The following is a 20,716-nucleotide window of genomic DNA, read 5'->3' on the forward strand; positions in this document are numbered from 1 at the left end:
AACACAAAACAGTCTGAATCTAATAAACCTGAATGTGTGAAAAACATGGCAGAGCAAAGAAGATGAACAGAACTCAAAATCTAACATGGGCAGATTATGATACAATGTCAATTTGTACCTCCTTAGGACTTGTCCTACATGCTTTGATGATTCAAAGTCATTCACTTCAATCTACTCAGTCTAGTCTAAGTACCTTTGCTTATGTATCTCCAGAAAACAACATCCACAGAAAGGAAGCTGCTCATAGATGGTTTGGTAAGGGGTTAAAGTCATGTTTTTGTCGACTGAGGGTGTTGGTCGATTCACCCCTTCACCAAGTTGTACCTTTGCAGTTTTGGTCATTTCATACCCCACATTTTTAGAAAATTACTTTAAATTGTCAATTGTCAAAGCAAGTACGATGGGTATGAAATGTTTGTAGATGGATCTCATACCAAAAGTTTAAAAAAAAGAAGAAAAATGGCCAAAAGTATGACCCAATGAAAAAGCTAAAGGACCAGCACTCTGGTTAACCCGTTGTAGACTACCACACAGCAAAAGTGTGATATATATGCCACTAAGGCCTGTTGATGCATATTCAACACACACCAAGGGTCATGGAGGAACCACTGGTGGTCAGAGTTCTGCCTAATTATCTTTCTTGCATACTAAATACTTATAAAACTATTGCAGATGTGCTATATTCAAATGAACTGACCCTACTTGATTTGGCATCAGTTTGATAACAATATTGCTGATAATTTATCTTTTTATATAACTACAAATAAATTCATGTAGTAAAGTGTTAAGTACTTGCAGGCTCTAAGAAAAGTTTGTTTACAAAGTCAAAATGGTACAGCATTAATACAAATTAGGGTTATGAATTGATGAAGGTGGACATTGTGCCCCACCTTGATTAGTGGTTAATCAACATTATAAATGTATTTGATATTGGTAAACACACAAAAACTATTTGCTTTGCAAATAATTTAATTAAAAACTTGTATATCATTTTTGTTAAATATTTGCAATGTATCTGCAGAAGGAAATCCCATTTTAATGAATAAGGAAAAAATAGATAATTCTATCAGACATTCTTGTGGATAAAAAAACTCAAAGGTGTAAACCAACAGTTAGAAAACAATCTTTGAGCAATGTTGTTTTCAGATTTTTTTCCTTGTTTCTTCTTTTTGGAATGTAACGTGACAGGATTTTAATTTCTTTAAGAAATTAAGAGATAACATTTTAGCAAACAGGTTCCTAAATTAAATTTTGTTAATGAAATAAAAGGTTTCACAACTAGTCCTAATGCATTAATCCTCTCAAACATGACAAGCCAATTGTCAATTCAGTATTCCTAACGAGCACAGTGAATGTGGTTAATGTCGTGTTGTTGATGTTTCCTTTCTCTTATTTGGCGGGCACATGTTGGAGGCTTGTCTGTCTGTGTAGCAGAAGGTCTGGACTAATTGGGCTGCTGCGAGGTGAGAGCAGAATCCAGGGACAGTGGGTGTCTGTGATTGGGAGCTTGTTTTTTTTTTCACTGAACCACCAGCTGTGGCCCACACTGTCACAAACAACTATCAATGTGTGTTGAATCAACTTTCATCTTTTTCACAGCACTCGTAATGGTGTTTGTATTGGCCACAATCTAATTTGGGCCATATCTAAGTACCTGCCTCAGGTAACAATAGCTTAGGTACTGGTCATTTCTTTGTGTATTTCAGGAAGCCTACATTGCTGATCTTGATGCAAAGAGTGGTGCCAGTCTCAAACTGACTCTGCTGAATCCTCGAGGCAGAATTTGGACCATGGTGGCAGGAGGAGGTGCCTCAGTCGTGTACAGGTACCCAAACAAAACTCAACTTAAAACCTTGAAAAAATAAGGCAGCAGATTGCATGTGTTTTTCATAATAGGTTTAAGGTTTCCCCTTGATAGCTTTATTGTTCGCAGATTCCGTCCTCAATGTATAATTCAAATGAGGAGAGTATGACAACTTATGATTCAACCACTCAGACTGCCCATTCTGCTGTCTGCTAAATTAGATTCCTAAATGTTACTGCTTTAGAGAGGCTCGGAAAGACTGAGGGGTTTGCCGTCTGTTAAGGATGCAAAGCGTAACTTGCCGTCATATCAGCCATGACTAATTACTCCCTGTGTGCACTGTTTTATCTATTTACAGTGCAGTATGGGCTCCAAACAGATGGAAACTGTTTTAGTGCACATATTATCTTCTCAAGTTGAGCTGAGAAAAGTGTTTAACATATTGTGGGTTTGTTATTTGTGTGGTAAAAAAAAACTCCCAGCGATACAATCTGTGACCTGGGTGGGGTCAATGAGCTGGCCAATTATGGCGAGTATTCAGGAGCACCGAGCGAACAGCAGACCTACGACTATGCAAAGACCATCCTGTCTCTGATGACAAGAGAAAAGCACTCTGATGTTAGGAAAATGTCATATTTCGCTCTGATATATGAATTTAGAAACTCCTCTTTATATGATATAAAACGTGTGTTTTATTAAATTTCAGGGAAGGTTTTGATTGTTGGTGGAAGCATTGCAAACTTCACAAACGTAGCGACAACATTTAAGGTACAGTATTGCCGCATCCTCCACAGCTATTGACACGCCTAGAAAAGATGCTGCACTTTTAGCACCTTAGCTAGTAATGTTTTGCATAACCCTCTTTTCACCAATTTTACTGAGTCCTCTCTAGCATTTTATGTGGTCTGAGCATAAGACAGAGGGATCTTTGACCCTTCTTCTTTACAAAATCTCTAGATCATCCATATTCCTAGGTCTTCTGGGCCTGCCTTGAATGGGTTGTTATGGTAATAATAATGATAAATATTCAAGTCTTATGATCATCTTTTTAAACTGTTTTAAACTGTTTTAAACTGTTTTAAACGGTTTCATGTTTCGACATTGCTTAAACTCCTCATTCTGTTCCAAAACTTCACCCCACAGACAGAAACACAGAGACCTTTTCTTGTTGGTCTAATAATCTATGTTCAATAATGATATGTACCTCTTAACTCATAAACTCCTTATACATTATTAGAGCTGTTTGTAGTTTATGTCAGTAAGTAAGTAAGTTTTAACAATTAGGATAGCTCTTGACTGTAGTGTTATTTTTATAGGAGCGCAGTATCTTAAATATGGTAAATTTAAGGAACAGTACAAAATGGGCAGTGCTTTTTCATCTAACATATTTAGCTTTGTTCAATATAGAAATGCTTTGGATATTTTACTTTGAATGTATCTGAAATGAGGTTCCCAGTTTAGTTTCTCATCAATAATGACATCATACAATTTGTCTTCATGTACCATTTCAACATTCATCTGTATTTTCAGTTCCTTGCCCATTTTACAGTTGCCAAACAACATTATTTTGGTTTTGCTCACATTTAAAGAGAATTTGTTGAAATCAAACCATATTTTTAGCTTTCTAATTTCTTTAATGACATGTTTAAACAACTGCTTCAGAGTATCACAACACAGAAGATGTTTGCATCATCAGCAAACACTTATTCATAATTTTTTGCATATTTCCTTTAAATAAATTATAAAGAATTGAGGACCCAAAACCGAACCTTGCGGAGTGCCACAAGCAATGTCCATACACTGAGAACGCACATCTCTCAGTTTCACATACTGCTGTCTGTCACTTAAATAACTTTTAACCCACTGTAACACAAGTCATCTGATCCTGTAGTGCTCCAGCTTTTTTAACAGTAAATCATGATTTATAGTTTCAAAGTTTTTTTTTTAAATCAACAAACTCACCAGCAAAATATTTTTTAATCAACAGCAGTCATGTCTTCTATTGCTTCCACGACTGCTAGTGTTGTTGATCATTTTGATCTGAAACCATCTTGACGTTCAGTGATTCATTTGTTTTTCTAAGAATGTTTCCTGTCTACTATTTAACAGTTTATAATTGAAAAATTTATGTTTTTCTGCATTTTTTAAAATAGGATTTCTTTGGCTATTTTCATTTTATTAGGAAATGTTACCGTTTGAAATGACAGGTTACTGATATATTTTAGTGGTTTTGAAATCTCCTCAATTACTTAATTAATCACCAAGAGTATCTATGTTGGTGCAGGGAATTGTTCAAGCTATTAAAGACTATCAGGGACCACTGAAGGAGCATGAAGTCACTATATTTGTTCGTCGTGGAGGCCCCAACTACCAGGAGGGTCTCAGAGTGATGGGAGAAGTTGGTATGTTCTTTTTTTCCCGCTGTTTACATTTATGTTTTATAAAAACTGTCTGCAAGCACCAGCTGATTGTCCCACACCCTCTGATACTCATTCCTCCACAGGAAAAACCACCGGGATCCCGATTCATGTCTTTGGCACAGAAACCCACATGACTGCCATTGTTGGCATGGCTCTGGGTCATCGGCCAATTCCCAACCAACCTCCTGTTGCTGCCCACACCGCCAACTTCCTCCTCAACTCCAGCAGCAGCACATCGGTACGACATGTACTCAGCTATGTTGGCTCACAGTGCGGATCGTTTAAATAGTCAGCTCTTCCAGTCGTGCTGTATAGTTTGGTGAGTGGAGGACTGGCACGGCGGCCTCTGTTTTAGCTCCTGCTGTCTCATCCTTTTAGTGAATCAGATTATCAGAAGCCCAGTAGCTCTATTGTGTAAGGATATTGTAGAGGATTGTACACCGCTCTTATTCATCCATAAGTCCACAGTCAGCACAGCCATTCAGTTTCTCCCCCGAGGCTTCTATTAAAAATGTGCACAGTGAAGGATTTCAGAAAAGTGAATGTGCTTGTACATACATGTGTGTGTGCAGTTCTCAGTTTGCCTTAAATATACATTAATAAATATCATGAAATATGCACTTCAAATAGTAAAATACAGCAATCAGAAAAACTATATATTTAAATGTATTTTTGTAATAGTAAAAGTCTTTAGTTTAAGCCTAAAGCAAAGCTTGTTGCTCTGAAAATTTGCAAGTCATCCTTCAGAAAGCCGTTGGCATACATGTGAAGAATAACAAAACTTGGAATGGATGTTCAGTGCAGGTTTTATAAAATAACCTAAAGGGAGATGCTCCACTATTAGGTTTAAAGTGAATAAAGGACAGCAGATGTTTTTTTTTCCCTTTTTATTTATAGACTCCAACATCCAGGAGAAAAGGCCCTTCTGAAAACAAAGCTAAGGTTCAGGGTTCGCCAGCCAAGAAGGTGAAAGCTGGAGCTCCTGTTAGTGAGTATATTTACAGACCCTTGCACTAGAAAAACCTTTACATCCTGAATTCGTCAACTATAATCAGAAAGTAGCCTATCACCCCTGTTGAACTAGTTAGAGCTCCCTCTTCGGACAGCAATTACAAACTGCAATCCAAACATTGAAACTACTGTTTATATCCACAGTGTCACACAAGGAAAAATTATCTCTAAAAAGCAGTTTCTTCATAAAAAGTGGTATTGAACACATTTGCAACATTTTATGTGGTCAGTTTGTATCTCTGAGGGATTTATTTCCCTTTAGCTAAGGCCTTTACCCTCTTCACCAAACACACAAAAGCTCTGGTGTGGGGTATGCAGACTCGAGCAGTGCAGGGCATGCTGGACTTTGACTACATTTGCTCCAGAGATGAGCCATCTGTTTCCGCCCTGATCTACCCTTTCACGTAAGGATACTCAATTTTGCACATTTAATTCTTGAAGAAGAATCTCTGTCACTGGGTGTGTCATGAAAAATTTTTGTTTTTGGATGTCCTCAAGTGGCGACCACAAACAGAAATTCTATTGGGGCCATAAGGAGATCCTCATCCCAGTGTATAAAAACATGAGCGATGCCATGAAGAAGCACCCCGATGTGGATGTGCTCATCACTTTTGCCTCTTTGTGCTCAGCTTTTGAAAGCACCATGGAGACCATGCAGGTAAACGCTGTCCTGCAGCAGGATAAATGAGTAGTCTCATTTAAAGATATTAAGTAAAGCCCTTCCTTCTAATTCTCAGATTCGAACCATTGTCATTATTGCCGAGGGAATCCCTGAAGCACACACGAGGAAGATTATTAAAGCTGCAGATGAGAAGGGTGTCACCCTCATTGGCCCTGCCACAGTCAGTCTTGCATCCACTCTCATTGGATAACTTAGGGTAGATCTGTGCTGTTTCTGTGAAAAAAACTACAGGGTGTCTCTTTGATTTAGGTTGGAGGGATAAAGCCTGGCTGCTTCAAGATTGGTAACACTGGGGGCATGCTGGACAATATTCTCGCCTCCAAGCTTTACCGTCCGGGTAGTGTGGCCTACGTATCCCGCTCAGGCGGCATGTCCAATGAACTCAACAACATCATCTCCTGCAATACTGATGGTGTTTTTGAGGGAGTGGCCATCGGTGGGGACAGGTGTGTAACTTTTGATGTACAGGCTACTTTATTAGGAACATCTTGCTCCTACTTGATTGGACCTTTTGCCTTTGTACCTTATTCTTGGAGGCAGCATTTCATCAAGGTGTCAGAAACATTCCCTATATATCTGGGTCCATATTGACAGCATAAAAATCACAAAGTTGCTTCAGATTAGTTTCTACACATCCATGATGTGAATTTTCCATTCCACCACATCCCAAAGGTGCTCTATTGGATTGAAAACTTGTGACTGTGAAGGCCACCAATGCGCAGTGAACTGATTTTCATGTTCAAGAAACCCGTTAAAGTTAAATTGAGCTTTGCGACATGATGCATTGTCCTGGTGGAAGTGGCTACCAAAAGATGGGCACAGTACACTGTGGCCATTAAGGGATGGACATGTTAAACACAATACTCAGATAGGCTGTGTTGTTTAAATGATGCTCAGTTCATACTAAAGGGCCCAAAGTCTTCTAAGGAAAAACTTCCCACATCATGACACTACTACCCTCTGGCTGAACAGTAGAATGTTGCAGTTGCAGATCAGGCAAACTTTTCTCATCTGTTATAGTGTGATTTTGGTGATCCTGTTTGAAGTGTTGCCCATTCTTAGCTGAGAGGAGTTGCTCCCGGTGTGGTCTTCTGCTGCTGTAGCCCATCTGAATCAAATTTCAATGTGTTCTGCATTCATAATTAGTTCGCTGCATGCCTCAGTTGTAAGAGGTGGTTACTTATGGTACTGTTGCTATTCTGACATCTCAAAACAGTCTGCAAATTCTCCTTTGGCTTCAACAAGCTCCTGATTGGAAATAGTTTTCTGACCCGCTTTTATTTTTATAAACCTGACAGATGATTGTGCTTGAAAATCCCAGTAGATCAAAGGTTTTCAAAATACTCTTGCACCAGCAACCAGGCCATATTTAAAGGCCCCTAAATCTCTTTTCTTCCCCATTTTGTTGTTTGGTTTGAACTCCAGCAAGTTGTTTTTGCCACATCTAGATGCCCAAGTACATTGAGTTGCTGCCATGTGATTGGCCAAAACAGCAAAATTCACTATTTGTGTTAACAATTAGTTCAACAGGTGTACCTAATAAAGTGGTATGTCACTGTATATTAGTTATTTTAAGCATGTATTTGTGAGCTGCTGCTGCTTAAATTTCCTGCAGATATCCAGGCTCTGTGTTTACTGACCATGTTCTGCACTACCAAGACACTCCTGGAGTGAAGATGATTATTGTACTTGGAGAGGTGAGAATGGCTTCCCTCTTTGCTGGGAGCAACTTTTATTATGTCTAGGCAAGGACCGGCATGATGCTCTGACAGTTTTGATGAACCTGTGTAACTACACCACAATTACATGGTATTAAGACAAACAAAAGTTTTAAAATAAAAATATATGTTATGAGCTATAGATTATAGTAGCTATTTTTATATTTTAAAAGGCAATTATAACTGATTTTATCATAAACAGACAAGCCACACCTTTGTACTGCTGTTAAAATATGAAACCATATTTATTATTAGTGTTGTGCTGCTTCAATTTACACAAGATGACTGAGTTTCTTTTCGAAAACTAAAAGATTTTCAAACAGCTTTCGCTATAAATAAGGAAAAAGGGTTCCTGCAGCCAACAGTCAAGCATTGTGCAGCAACAAGTGGGGGAGGGCTAATACTTTGTTACTTTATGCTACATACAGCCAGAGAAAACTGGTCATTACAGCACTTTCTCTGGTATCGTTAAAAGCCCTTTAAACCACGGTAGCAATATAATGAACATTTTTATTAGTATTTTTAAAACTTTGGTTTCCCTAATGCTGTCAACTGATCCATGCCTAGTTTCATATCTGTCCTCCAACATATGTTCTTTTAGATTGGTGGGACAGAAGAATACAAGATTTGCCAGGCTATTAAACAAGGCCAAATCACCAAGCCAGTAGTGTGCTGGTGTATTGGTACCTGTGCCACCATGTTCTCCTCAAAGGTAAGAGGGAAACTTCTGGGTCTAATTCATTTCATTCAAGTTGTAGTGCTGAGTATTGAAGACATTTAACAAATTAAAGGTGGCTTTAACTTTAATTTTAGGCACTTTTGTCTCTTATCAGGTACAGTTTGGCCATGCAGGAGCATGTGCCAACCAGGCCTCTGAAACAGCTGTGGCCAAGAACAAGGCACTAAAAGAGGCTGGTGCACACGTTCCCAGGAGCTTTGATGAGCTGGGAGAGATTATCAAGTGAGTGCACAGCTCTGCTTATTCCAGTGGTTTATCCATCCTATGGTTTATCAGGACATACAGCGCATCCAGAAAATACTCACAGTGCTTTACTTTCTTCACATTTTTATGACACAGCCTTATTTTAAACTTGAACAAACTCATTTCCTTAAACATTCTACACAGCAGTAGTAGCTTATCATTAAGGCATGGATTGCTCATCAAAAAATATGGAGCTCACATCCTTCTCTGTTAAGACACCCATCCTCAAGCCAAGGCTGCAGCCTCATAATGCCTATAGCGCTCCAACTAGTAGCTGAAATGAACAATCCACATTTTAAAAAACCACCATGCTTAGGTCATTTGCACACAAAAGCTGGCCTGAATTTTTCAGGCCGCAGTTGTAATGAAAAATGCGTCCACATACAAAATATAGGGAAATTCAGCAGATTGAGAGTGCCCTGAAACAAGTGGTGGTAGCATTGTGGCAGGATGGAAACTTAAGCAGCACGAAAAAACAACAACTTTACTTTCTTCACATTTTTATGACACAGCCTTATTTCAAACTTGAACAAACTCATTTCCTTAAACATTCTACACACAACACCCCAAAATAAAAGGTGGAAAAGAGTTTGTTTGAAATTTTGTCAAATGTATTACAAATGAAAGAGAAAACAAACCAAATGTATGTATTTTCCATGAGACTCAAATGGAGCTAAGGCACATCTTGTTCCATTGATCATCTACAACTTTAACTTTGCCTGTGGTATATTCAGGTATTTGAACATGATTTGCAAATGAACACACTATATATGATCTTACAGTTGACAGTGCAAATCAGAGAGGAAACCAAGCTGTAAAGTAAGGGGAATTGTTTGTAGTGACTAAATTGTTTCCGAAAATTGGAGTTTTAAAAATTGTCAGTATAAACATCCAAAAACGCACGGTGGTCTCCATTGGCTTGGAGCCAATTGGACCCTCCCAAGCTCTAGCTGCCAGACCAAACAGTCATCAGGGAAGATGGACTTTTATCAAAGAGGTGACCAAGCACCCAATACTCACTTAGGCGAAGCTCCAGAGTTCCTCTGTGGAAACAGGAGAACCATCCAGAATGTTAACCATTGTTAATACACTCTTCCCCTAAGACCTTGGCACTGTTGCAAGATGGACATCGCAGCCAGCATGAATTGTGATGAAATGCGCCTTAGATTGTCAGACCAGGAGAAACAACATTCTCTGGTCTGATGAAACCAAAATCAAACTTTTTGACCTGAACTCCAAGCCTAATGTTTGGGGAAACTTAGGCACTGCTCAATACCAGGGTAACATCATGTATGGTTAATACCAGCAGTTTAAGCAGCGGCAGGAACTGACCAAGTAGTCCGCATAGATGCTAAGATGACAGTAGCTAAATATGGAGAGATCCTACAAATAAAATTTGCCCCAAAGTGCTCAGGAACTCAGAGCACAGCAACGATTGGTCTTTCAGCAATAACCTTTTGCACAAAGCCAAGGAAACAAAACAGTGACTTCAGAAGCAGTCTGTCAGACTTAAATCCAGTTGTTGTACATTGTGTGTAGAGTTTTGAGGGGAATGTTGCTTTATCCTTCTGTGAGGACAGCTGTGTACCATCATGCACCAGGGTGAGTTACAACAACGACAAACCCTGGTTCACAGCCAAACTCAGAAGGTTAAGACTGGGTAAGGAAGAGGCCTTCAGGAGTGGGGACAAAGACATATACAGGTCCTTCTCAAAATATTAGCATATTGTGATAAAGTTCATTATTTTCCATAATGTCATGATGAAAATTTAACATTCATATATTTTAGATTCATTGCACACTAACTGAAATATTTCAGGTCTTTTATTGTGTTAATACGGATGATTTTGGCATACAGCTCATGAAAACCCAAAATTCCTATCTCACAAAATTAGCATATCATTAAAAGGGTCTCTAAATGAGCTATGAACCTAATCATCTGAATCAACGAGTTAACTCTAAACACCTGCAAAAGATTCCTGAGGCCTTTAAAACTCCCAGCCTGGTTCATCACTCAAAACCCCAATCATGGGTAAGACCGCCGACCTGACTGCTGTCCAGAAGGCCACTATTGACACCCTCAAGCAAGAGGGTAAGACACAGAAAGAAATTTCTGAACGAATAGGCTGTTCCCAGAGTGCTGTATCAAGGCACCTCAGTGGGAAGTCTGTGGGAAGGAAAAAGTGTGGCAGAAAACGCTGCACAACGAGAAGAGGTGACCGGACCCTGAGGAAGATTGTGGAGAAGGGCCGATTCCAGACCTTGGGAGACCTGCGGAAGCAGTGGACTGAGTCTGAAGTAGAAACATCCAGAGCCACCGTGCACAGGCGTGTGCAGGAAATGGGCTACAGGTGCCGCATTCCCCAGACCTAGGCTACAGAGAAGCAGCACTGGACTGTTGCTCAGTGGTCCAAAGTACTTTTTTCGGATGAAAGCAAATTCTGCATGTCATTCGGAAATCAAGGTGCCAGAGTCTGGAGGAAGACGGGAGAAATAAATGCCAAAATGCCAGAAGTCCAGTGTCAAGTACCCACAGTCAGTGATGGTCTGGGGTGCCGTGTCAGCTGCTGGTGTTGGTCCACTGTGTTTAATCAAGGGCATGGTCAATGCAGCTAGCTATCAGGAGATTTTGGAGCACTTCATGCTTCCATCTGCTAAAAAGCTTTATGGAGATGAAGATTTCATTTTTCAGCATGACCTGGCACCTGCTCACAGTGCCAAAACCACTGGTAAATGGTTTACTGACCATGGTATCACTGTGCTCAATTGGCCTGCCAACTCTCCTGACCTGAACCCCATAGAGAATCTGTGGGATATTGTGAAGAGAACGTTGAGAGACTCAAGACCCAACACTCTGGATGAGCTAAAGGCCGCTATCGAAGCATCCTGGGCCTCCATAAGACCTCAGCAGTGCCACAGGCTGATTGCGTCCATGCCACGCTGCATTGAAGCAGTCATTTCTGCAAAAGGATTCCCGACCAAGTATTGAGTGCATAACTGTACATGATTATTTGAAGGTTGACGTTTTTTGTATTAAAAACACTTTTCTTTTATTGGTCGGATGAAATATGCTAATTTTGTGAGATAGGAATTTTGGGTTTTCATGAGCTGTATGCCAAAATCATCCGTATTAAGACAATAAAAGACCTGAAATATTTCAGTTAGTGTGCAATGAATCTAAAATATATGAATGTTAAATTTTCATCATGACATTATGGAAAATAATGAACTTTATCACAATATGCTAATATTTTGAGAAGGACCTGTACAGAGAGGCAAAGTACAAGTTTGGCAAGGCAGTGAAAGAGGCCAAACGACTGTACTCTGAGAAGCTCCAAAACCAGTTCTCAGCCAACGACTCTGCGTCTGTCTGGAAAGGGCTCAGCAAATCACCAACTACAAGCCGAAAGCCCCCCACTCCATCAACGACCGACGCCTCGCCAACAACCTGAACGAGTTCTACTGCCGCTTTGAAAGACAAAGGGACAGTCCTGCAACCATCCCCCACGACACCCTCCAACAGCTGCAGCCACAATCCACCACCCCCATCTCTCCAACTTCAAGAGGGGCCTTGGCACCTCCAACCCCCACCCTGAAGTTCCCCCCCACCAGCCCCCTACCCACGCCGAGGACGGCTCTTTCCATCCAGGAGAGGGACGTCAACAAACTCTTCAGGAGACAGAACCCCCGGAAAGCTGCTGGTCCGGATTCTGTCTCACCAGCCAGCCTCAAGCACTGCGCTGATCAGCTGTCTCCAGTCTTCACAGACATTTTTAACACCTCACTGGAGACATGTCATGTGCCAGCCTGCTTCAAGTCCTCCACCATCGTCCCTGTTCCCAAGAAGCCAAGGACCACAGGGCTTAATGACTTCAGACCCGTCGCCCTGACCTCTGTGGTGATGAAGTCCTTTGAGCGCCTTGTGCTCTCACACCTAAAAGACATCACCGACCCCCTCCTGGACCCCCTGCAGTTTGCCTACAGAGCCAACAGGTCTGTAGATGATGCAGTCAACCTAGCCCTTCACTTCATCCTCCGGCACCTGGACTCCACAGGAACCTATGCCAGGATCCTGTTTGTGGATTTCAGCTCTGCCTTCAACACCATCGTCCCAGTTCTGCTCCAGGAGAAGCTCTCCCAGCTGAGTGTGCCCGACTCCACCTGCAGGTGGATCACTGACTTCCTGTCTGACAGGAAGCAGCGCGTGAGGCTGGGGAAGCACGTCTCTGACTCCCTGACCATCAGCACCGGTTCCCCCCAAGGCTGTGTTCTCTCTCCTCTGCTCTTCTCCCTGTACACCAACAGCTGCACCTCCAGTCACCAGTCTGTCAAGCTTCTGAAGTTTGCGGACGACACCACACTGATCGGACTCATCTCTGATGATGACGAGTCCGCGTATAGATGGGAGGTGGACCATCTGTTGGACTGGTGCAGCCAGAACAACCTTTAGCTCAACGCTCTAAAGACAGTAGAGATGGTTGTGGACTTCAGGCAGAACCCAGCCCCACCTGCCCCCATCACCCTCTGTGACTCCACAATTGACACTGTGGAATCTTTCCGCTTCCTGGGAACCATCATCTCCCAGGATCTCAAGTGGGAGCCAAACATCAGCTCCCTCATCAAGAAAGCCCAGCAGAGGATGTTCTTCCTGCGGCAGCTGAAGAAATTCAACCTGCCAAAGACTATGATGGTGCACTTCTACACAGCCATCATTGAGTCCATCCTAACCTCCTCCATCACCATCTGGTACGCCGCTGGTACAGCCAAGGATAAGGGCAGGCTGCAGCGTGTCATTCGGTCTGCTGAGAAGGTGATTGGCTGCAGTCTACTGTCGCTCCAGGAACTGTACACCTCCAGGACCCTGAAGCGGGCAGGGAAGATTCTGGCTGATCCCTCCCACCCTGGTCACAGACTCTTTGAAACTCTCCCCTCTGGCAGGAGGCTGCGGTCCATCCGGACCAAAACCTCACGCCACAAGAACAGTTTTTTCCCATCTGCCACCAGCCTTGTTAACAAAGCCCGGAAACCACACTGACACTCTCCCCCCCCCTTTTTTTTTTTGCTGACAGGACACTTGTAAACTGTAACTCTATGAGTTACATTAACGCTCAGCTTGGACTCCTGCTTTACTTGCACAATGATCACCTGCACTGTTGTATTGCTCTTGCATCTTATACTGCTCTATATTTACTCTCACTCACTTAAAACTGTGCACATATATTTATATTATATTGTAGATATGTTTATACTGTTTAATTTGTATTGTATTGCACTGACTACGCCAAAACAAATTCCTTGTATGTCCAAAAACGTACTTGGCAATAAAGCTTTTCTGATTCTGATTCTGATTCTGATTCTGGAATGAGGCTGTGACGTAACAAAATGGGGAAAAACGGAAGTACTCTGAATGCTTTCTTGATGCACTATACTCCTACTATCGGTTTTCCTTGTATATGTTTACTAGTGATTCTTTATTTTATTGCTTTGTGTTATTCTTTGTGCAGATTTGTGTATGATGACCTTGTTTCCAAAGGAGTAATCCAGCCAGCTGAAGAGGTGCCTCCTCCTACTGTACCAATGGATTACTCCTGGGCACGAGTGAGTATGGCGGCAAGAAGTATATTTTCCATATGTTTTGACAACACAATGAGTGAATTGATGAATAATAAAAGTATTTGTTTTTTTCTGTTTGTGATGAGAGAGGCCAGGAGCTCCTCTATGCTGGCATGCCCATCACTGAGGTCTTCAAGACAGAAATTGGCCTGGGAGGAACTCTGGGCCTTCTGTGGTTTCAGCGGAAGTCAGACCTATCCACCGGCGCTCAGTAAAAAGCCCAGCTTAGCGATTCCTGACCTACATACAGATAATTTTTGGCATTTCACCTCTTTGTGTGCAGGCTCCCAAAGTACGCCTGCCAGTTCATTGAGATGTGCCTGATGGTAACTGCAGATCATGGCCCTGATGTTTCTGGTGCACACAACACTATTGTCTGTGCTCGAGCTGGCAAAGATTTACTCTCCAGCCTCACATCTGGCCTTCTCACCATTGTGTGACATTTTTATGTTTTTACTATTAATATTTACTATAAACATGTATGTGCAGCCACCTTAGGGCATAAGGAAGCATCTACTATCTTGTGTTGTTTCTTCAGGGCGACAGATTTGGAGGAGCTCTGGATGCTGCTGCAAAGCAGTTCAGCCATGCATTTGATAGCGGCATGTTGCCCATGGAGTTTGTCAACAAGATGAAGAAGGATGGAAAGCTGATCATGGGCATTGGACACAGAGTTAAGTCGGTGAGTAGCATATATGGATCAAGGGTGGACACATGTAGAGTTCCAATAGAAAAAGATGGAGTCTACTGATAATGCTCCAGTTCTGAAACAGAATGCATTGTCTCTCTCTGCTTCTTCAGATAAACAATCCTGACATGAGAGTCCAGATCTTAAAGGACTTTGTGAAGCAGAGATTTCCTGCGTCACAATTGCTGGACTATGCTTTAGAAGTGGAGAAGATCACCACTTCAAAAGTAAGGATTTAAAATTTTTGCTTTAACACATTATCGACACTTGTTTTGTTACATGAGCTCTCGTTCTCCCTCTGTTAACTAGAAGCCCAACCTGATCTTGAATGTGGATGGTCTAATTGGTGTGGCGTTTGTGGACTTGCTCAGAACTTGTGGAGTATTTACAAGGTCAGAAAGAAAATTACATAACACATAATTAAATGTGTGTGTGTGTATATATATATACATATATATATATATATATATATATATATATATATATATATATATATATATATATATATATATAAACCTTTTTACCTGTGTATCCTACAGAGATGAGGCAGATGAGTTTGTTGAAATCGGTGCCCTAAATGGGATCTTTGTCTTGGGACGCAGCATGGGATTTATTGGTGAGTTGTTTCTGTTGCTTTGCGTCTGCACAACAGCAAACACTTCTGCCCTACGCCCCGATTTTACACCAGATTCATAATTTATTGGACCCAAAGGGAAATTTGCCTTCACAGGCTGGTCCAACATTTACAACCACACAGCACAGTTAAAGGGAAGGACATGACAGGTATTTAAACACACATTGATATATTGGTAGTTGCTATGATAAGTTCCAAGATATTGTTATTAATGTCAGCTGAGGGTATTGAGAGCTATATTACCAGAGGGGACAAAACTTTTTCCAAGGCGAAATATTTTAAAGGATATATGCCTGTATATACGGACTTCTGGGGTGTATAAAAAACAAATTGTGCTCCACCTCATGTGTGATGGAGCATAAGATTTTCACAACTGTTTTGTGCATGCAAAGCCATGGGTCAATGCTGGTGGTTAATTTTTGTGGTAGCAGCATGTCTGGGTTTAGAGCAGGGCTTCCTAAACTTTTCAACCCGAGACCCCCAAAGTAACAGAGTGGCAACCACCCAAATTTATATATAGTTTTTACACTCTATATTTATTAATAAAATATAGAGTAAAATAATTCTATGTATTTTTTTTATTCATTTATTTTTTTAAATGACATTTGATTATTTAATTTCATCATGTATTATTTAATTATTTAATTGGACATTTCATAGTACATTTATTTATTTCATGGTACTTTCAATTATTTCAAGATATTTTATTTTATTTTATTTGTCGTTTTGGCCTTCATAAACCTCAGCGGTCACATCGCAATGATTCTGAAAATCATCTGGCGACCCCTGACTTGGTGTCTCACCACCCCCCGGTGGGGGTCCCGACCTCCACTTTGGGAACCCCTGGTCTGGGTTTGACAAAACCTGGTAGGAGCAGTAGTAGCTTATTATTAAGGCATGGATTGCTCATCAGAAAATATGGAGCTCACATCCTTCTCTGTTAAGACACCCATCCTCAAGCCAAGGCTGCAGCCTCATAATGCCTACAGCGCTCCAACTAGTAGCTGAAATGAACAATCCACATTTTAAAAAACCACCATGCTTAGGTCATTTGCACACAAAAGCTGGCCTGAATTTTTCAGGCCGCAGTTGTAATAAAAAATGCGTCCACATACAAAATATAGGGAAATTCAGCAGATTGAGAGTGCCCTGAAACAAGTGGTGGTAGCATTGTGGCAGGATGGAAACTTAAGCAGCACGAAAAAACAACAACTTTGTGACAAGTAATAAGAGCACTGTAGGGTCTTGCATGCCTTCACAAAATTTGGTTTTCAGACAATTTTCTGTAAACTTTCCAATGTTTTTGGAGATCTTGGACACTAGGGAGACTCTTAATTGAGTGTAATTAGGGAGCCCTACAGTTTGACAACTCCATTTTTTTCATCTTTCCTACAGGACACTACCTGGACCAGAAGAGGCTAAAGCAGGGTCTGTATCGCCACCCCTGGGATGATATCTCCTATGTATTGCCAGAGCACATGTCAATGTAATCAAATAATTAAGAATAAAGTGTGAAATGCCATTTTTTAGTTCCACACTGTGATCTGCCACTTCAGAATCTAGTGACAATATATTAAGGGAACATGTTACGCATATTATAGCTATAAATGTTAGACACTGAGAAGACATTTCAGAGTACATTTTTAGTTTTTAAAGTCAGTCACTGCAGCAGCTTTATGAGTATTACTAAAACCTGCTTAAATGTTCTGCTTCAAGGTCTGTCAATGTGCTGCAGAGATGCAATGAGTTCAGATATGCATGTTATCATTTACCTGGTAACCACAACTACCAGTCACAATCAGTGAATTGCTGTAATTTAGCTGAAAATATACATTTAACTTATTTACGAAGTCTGGATACTGTATACTCCTGTGTAATTCTTACTCTCATCACTGTGCCATCTGAAAATTACAAAGTGAAAGTTTAGTGCAATAATACAGATCAAATCAAAAGATTGTCATTTCGGTATAAATGTATTTGTTTGTAATGTTTCTGAAGCAGTGGTATAATTAAAATGTTTGCTTTTTTGTGCCAAACTAAGATGTTTTACATTGTTTAATAGATAAGAGTGTTGTTGTCTAATTTTAAACATTGGTTTAAAACATCATTTGACACCTGAGTCCTGATCTGTATGTGTGATGTCTGTCACATACAGTATCCTGCATTAACTAATCATACTTGTTAGACTCTAAGTGTGAGACAGAATGTTCCATCTACCATTTGTGCTGTCCTTATTGCCAATATCACAACATCTATCTGATTTATTCAAAAATGAAATGTTTTTGTGTCTGTTTTCAAGTGGAAGTACTGTGCTTCTCTGTACTTACATGTTGTATGTTCACAATTGCACAAGTAAGATAAAAAAATAAATAAAATAAACATGATGTAAACATACTCTGTAATTTCAACATTATCTTGTCTGTAATGTATTTGTGTTTAAGGAGTCTCAAATGAGGTTACAGTGAAAGATAACTTTCTTTCAGCTTTTGTTTTTGAAAGGCAGAACCAAGTACCATTATTTTATTAGTTCACTTACAGTCCTGGTAAAAAAAAAAAAAAGCCTTTGTTATTTGAAGGGCTTTAATACATTGTAAATCTGATCTTGGGTGTGCTTAAACCCACAAACCACAAATTCCACCATGTCATTATTTATCAAATGTTGAAAAGAATGTGAAATAAAGTATACCCTAAAAATCCTAGATCTGTAAAAAATACATAAAAGCCTACATTTCTACCATAAATGTGTTTAGATATACACATATCGATTCTACATTGAAATAATTTGCTTGTCAACTGTTGCACCCCCAAAAGTCTGAGCAATGGACAAGGGAATTAATTTGCTGGCCCCTCCAATGGCCCCCATTGGACAACATCAGTGATTTGTAATAACTACTGTATTTATTTCTGTATATCCCAAAGTTTGTGTTTTTTTGTGTGAGAATTATGAATGTCAGTAACTCATTCAGTTATGGCACATGCTGGAAGAACAATGTGAGATATGTGAAATGTTGACTGGATTGAAATAATAATAGCATTCTGAAAGGCAGCTCTAATCTTCATTTCAACTAGGATATCTGGAATACAATATATGAACTATAGCTATTAAATGGTATAATGGCAACTCAAGCTATTTGATATTTATTTTAACATTTATTTTTCCAAGTCTTACAGAGTAATTCTTACTAGTGGGAATATCTGAGATCTTTTATTTCATTTCTGACTTGTAAAATGATACTTTTTATTCCATATTTGATTTTATATTGGCTTGCCATAATTTGTAGTGCTTACGAATCTGTGGTATATCACTCAGAAAAATATTCAAAGTCTAAAAAACATAAAGCATGAAAAAAACTATATTTAACTAGCTGTTTTAACAATAAATCTGATAAATTATTCACAAAAGCAGTTAGACAGAAGGACCTTTTTAAAATCACATCTCCGTAATTTAAATGTTCTAAATCACAGAAATGTGGAGATGTGAATGACATAGGTTTTTTTAATTTGTCAAAATGCAAAATTTCTCAGGTTTTGAAGGGAATCTTAGGACAGTCATTGTTCCAGTGCAACATTTGCATTGAAACCTGACTTTTTGAGAAGTTTCTCAATTTTGACAAATGTATATCTATTCTTGTGCAACATTATTTGTTGACTATCTTTTTCATTTGTACATAATCTAAACCTTTTTAGCAAGCTTGGGAAAAACAATATTGAAATTATCATTTGGCAAATTATATATATTATATACAGTACAGACCAAAAGTTTGGACACACCTTCTCATTCAAAGAGTTTTCTTTATTTTCTATAAAGCGACTGTGAATATTGTAGCTTCACACTGAAGGCATCAAAACTATGAATTAAAACATGTGGAATTATATACTGAACAAAAAAGTGTGAAACAACTGAAAATATGTCTTATATTCTAGGTTCTTCAACGTAGCCACCTTTTGCTTTGATTACTGCTCCACACACTCTTGGCATTCTGTTGATGAGCTTCAAGAGGTAGTCACCTGAAATGGTTTTCCAACAGTCTTGAAGGAGTTCCCAGAGATGCTTAGCACTTGTTGGCCCTTTTGCCTTCACTCTGCGGTCCAGCTCACTTCAAACCATCTCGATTGGGTTCAGGTCCGGTGACTGTGGAGGCCAGGTCATCTGGTGCAGCAACCCATCACTCTCCTTCTTGGTCAAATAGGTGGCTACTTTGAAGAACCTAGAATATAAGACATATTTTCAGTTGTTTCACACTTTTTTGTTCAGTATATAATTCCACATGTGTTAATTCATAGTTTTGATGCCTTCAGTGTGAAGCTACAATATTCATAGTCATGAAAATAAAGACAACTCTTTGAATGAGAAGGTGTGTCCAAACTTTTGGTCTGTATTGTATGCTTTAAAAGAAAACTATGAGCCTTGTTCCTAATCAATGTTAGTGTTAAATTTAATTATGTAGCACATTTAAATACAACAGTCAAGCAAAGTGCTTCACAATTACACCTACAAGCAAATAGAATAAAATTGAATTAAAAATAAATAAAACACAAAAGAGTTAAGATTTGTAAGAAAAACCAGTTCAAGTTACAGACTAATTGATGGGATGGATGGCCCAGGCATTACACCTCCCTACTGACATTATCTTCATGTATTTCATATGTTGCACACATTTCTGTTACACTGAAAATACATAACTTATATTGTCATAATGTTTTTGATGAGTGAAAGAAAATTTTGTATGGTAAAAAAAAAAAACTAAATAAAAATGTTCTACACATAAACAAACCTGTTCCTTAAAAAGCTTGTTGGATGAATATTTAACTGGTGTAAGAACAGAACATATGTTCTCCCAAGAAATGAAAAAACCCCAAACAATCATAACTTGCAGTTATGATTTTCCGATATATTGTTTCGAAATGTATTTAATTTTAATGATATATCATAAGGTTGCAAAAAGAGTACTTAAACCTTTTTCAGATCTTTTACTTATACTGAACAGCTAGTTCATGCCTATAACTTGAGATGTTTTATAAATAACAGAGCACTTCATGAGACTGTTGTGAAGGTGAAGTACTGAGTTAACATGATATAGGAATAAATGGAATGGTTTTTACTAGAGATGCACAGATCAGTCTTTTACTGGTCGACATAAATTACTGGTTTTCTTATTAGTCT

The 20,716-nt window shown here is 39.5% G+C and overlaps 1 protein-coding gene across 1 annotated transcript in view; it reads left to right on the plus strand.

Moving 5' to 3' along the window:
* Positions 1-17,494, plus strand: part of LOC124864171 (ATP-citrate synthase-like) — a 29,430-nt gene extending 11,936 nt beyond the window's left edge. Inside the window, exons 8-28 of the mRNA XM_047358835.1 lie at positions 1,707-1,825; positions 2,287-2,422; positions 2,510-2,572; positions 4,089-4,206; positions 4,308-4,462; positions 5,122-5,212; positions 5,498-5,639; positions 5,734-5,902; positions 5,973-6,077; positions 6,167-6,363; positions 7,533-7,614; positions 8,237-8,347; positions 8,469-8,596; positions 14,122-14,215; positions 14,290-14,417; positions 14,514-14,664; positions 14,769-14,912; positions 15,032-15,145; positions 15,228-15,310; positions 15,458-15,534; positions 16,948-17,494. Of these exons, the coding sequence (XP_047214791.1) occupies positions 1,707-1,825; positions 2,287-2,422; positions 2,510-2,572; positions 4,089-4,206; positions 4,308-4,462; positions 5,122-5,212; positions 5,498-5,639; positions 5,734-5,902; positions 5,973-6,077; positions 6,167-6,363; positions 7,533-7,614; positions 8,237-8,347; positions 8,469-8,596; positions 14,122-14,215; positions 14,290-14,417; positions 14,514-14,664; positions 14,769-14,912; positions 15,032-15,145; positions 15,228-15,310; positions 15,458-15,534; positions 16,948-17,042 (2,502 nt within the window). The 3' untranslated portion in view covers positions 17,043-17,494. The remainder of the gene's footprint in view (positions 1-1,706; positions 1,826-2,286; positions 2,423-2,509; positions 2,573-4,088; positions 4,207-4,307; positions 4,463-5,121; positions 5,213-5,497; positions 5,640-5,733; positions 5,903-5,972; positions 6,078-6,166; positions 6,364-7,532; positions 7,615-8,236; positions 8,348-8,468; positions 8,597-14,121; positions 14,216-14,289; positions 14,418-14,513; positions 14,665-14,768; positions 14,913-15,031; positions 15,146-15,227; positions 15,311-15,457; positions 15,535-16,947) is intronic.
* Positions 17,495-20,716: the final 3,222 nt, after the last annotated feature.

The sequence above is a fragment of the Girardinichthys multiradiatus genome, chromosome Y (genome assembly GCF_021462225.1).
Source record: "Girardinichthys multiradiatus isolate DD_20200921_A chromosome Y, DD_fGirMul_XY1, whole genome shotgun sequence".
NCBI lineage: Eukaryota > Metazoa > Chordata > Actinopteri > Cyprinodontiformes > Goodeidae > Girardinichthys > Girardinichthys multiradiatus.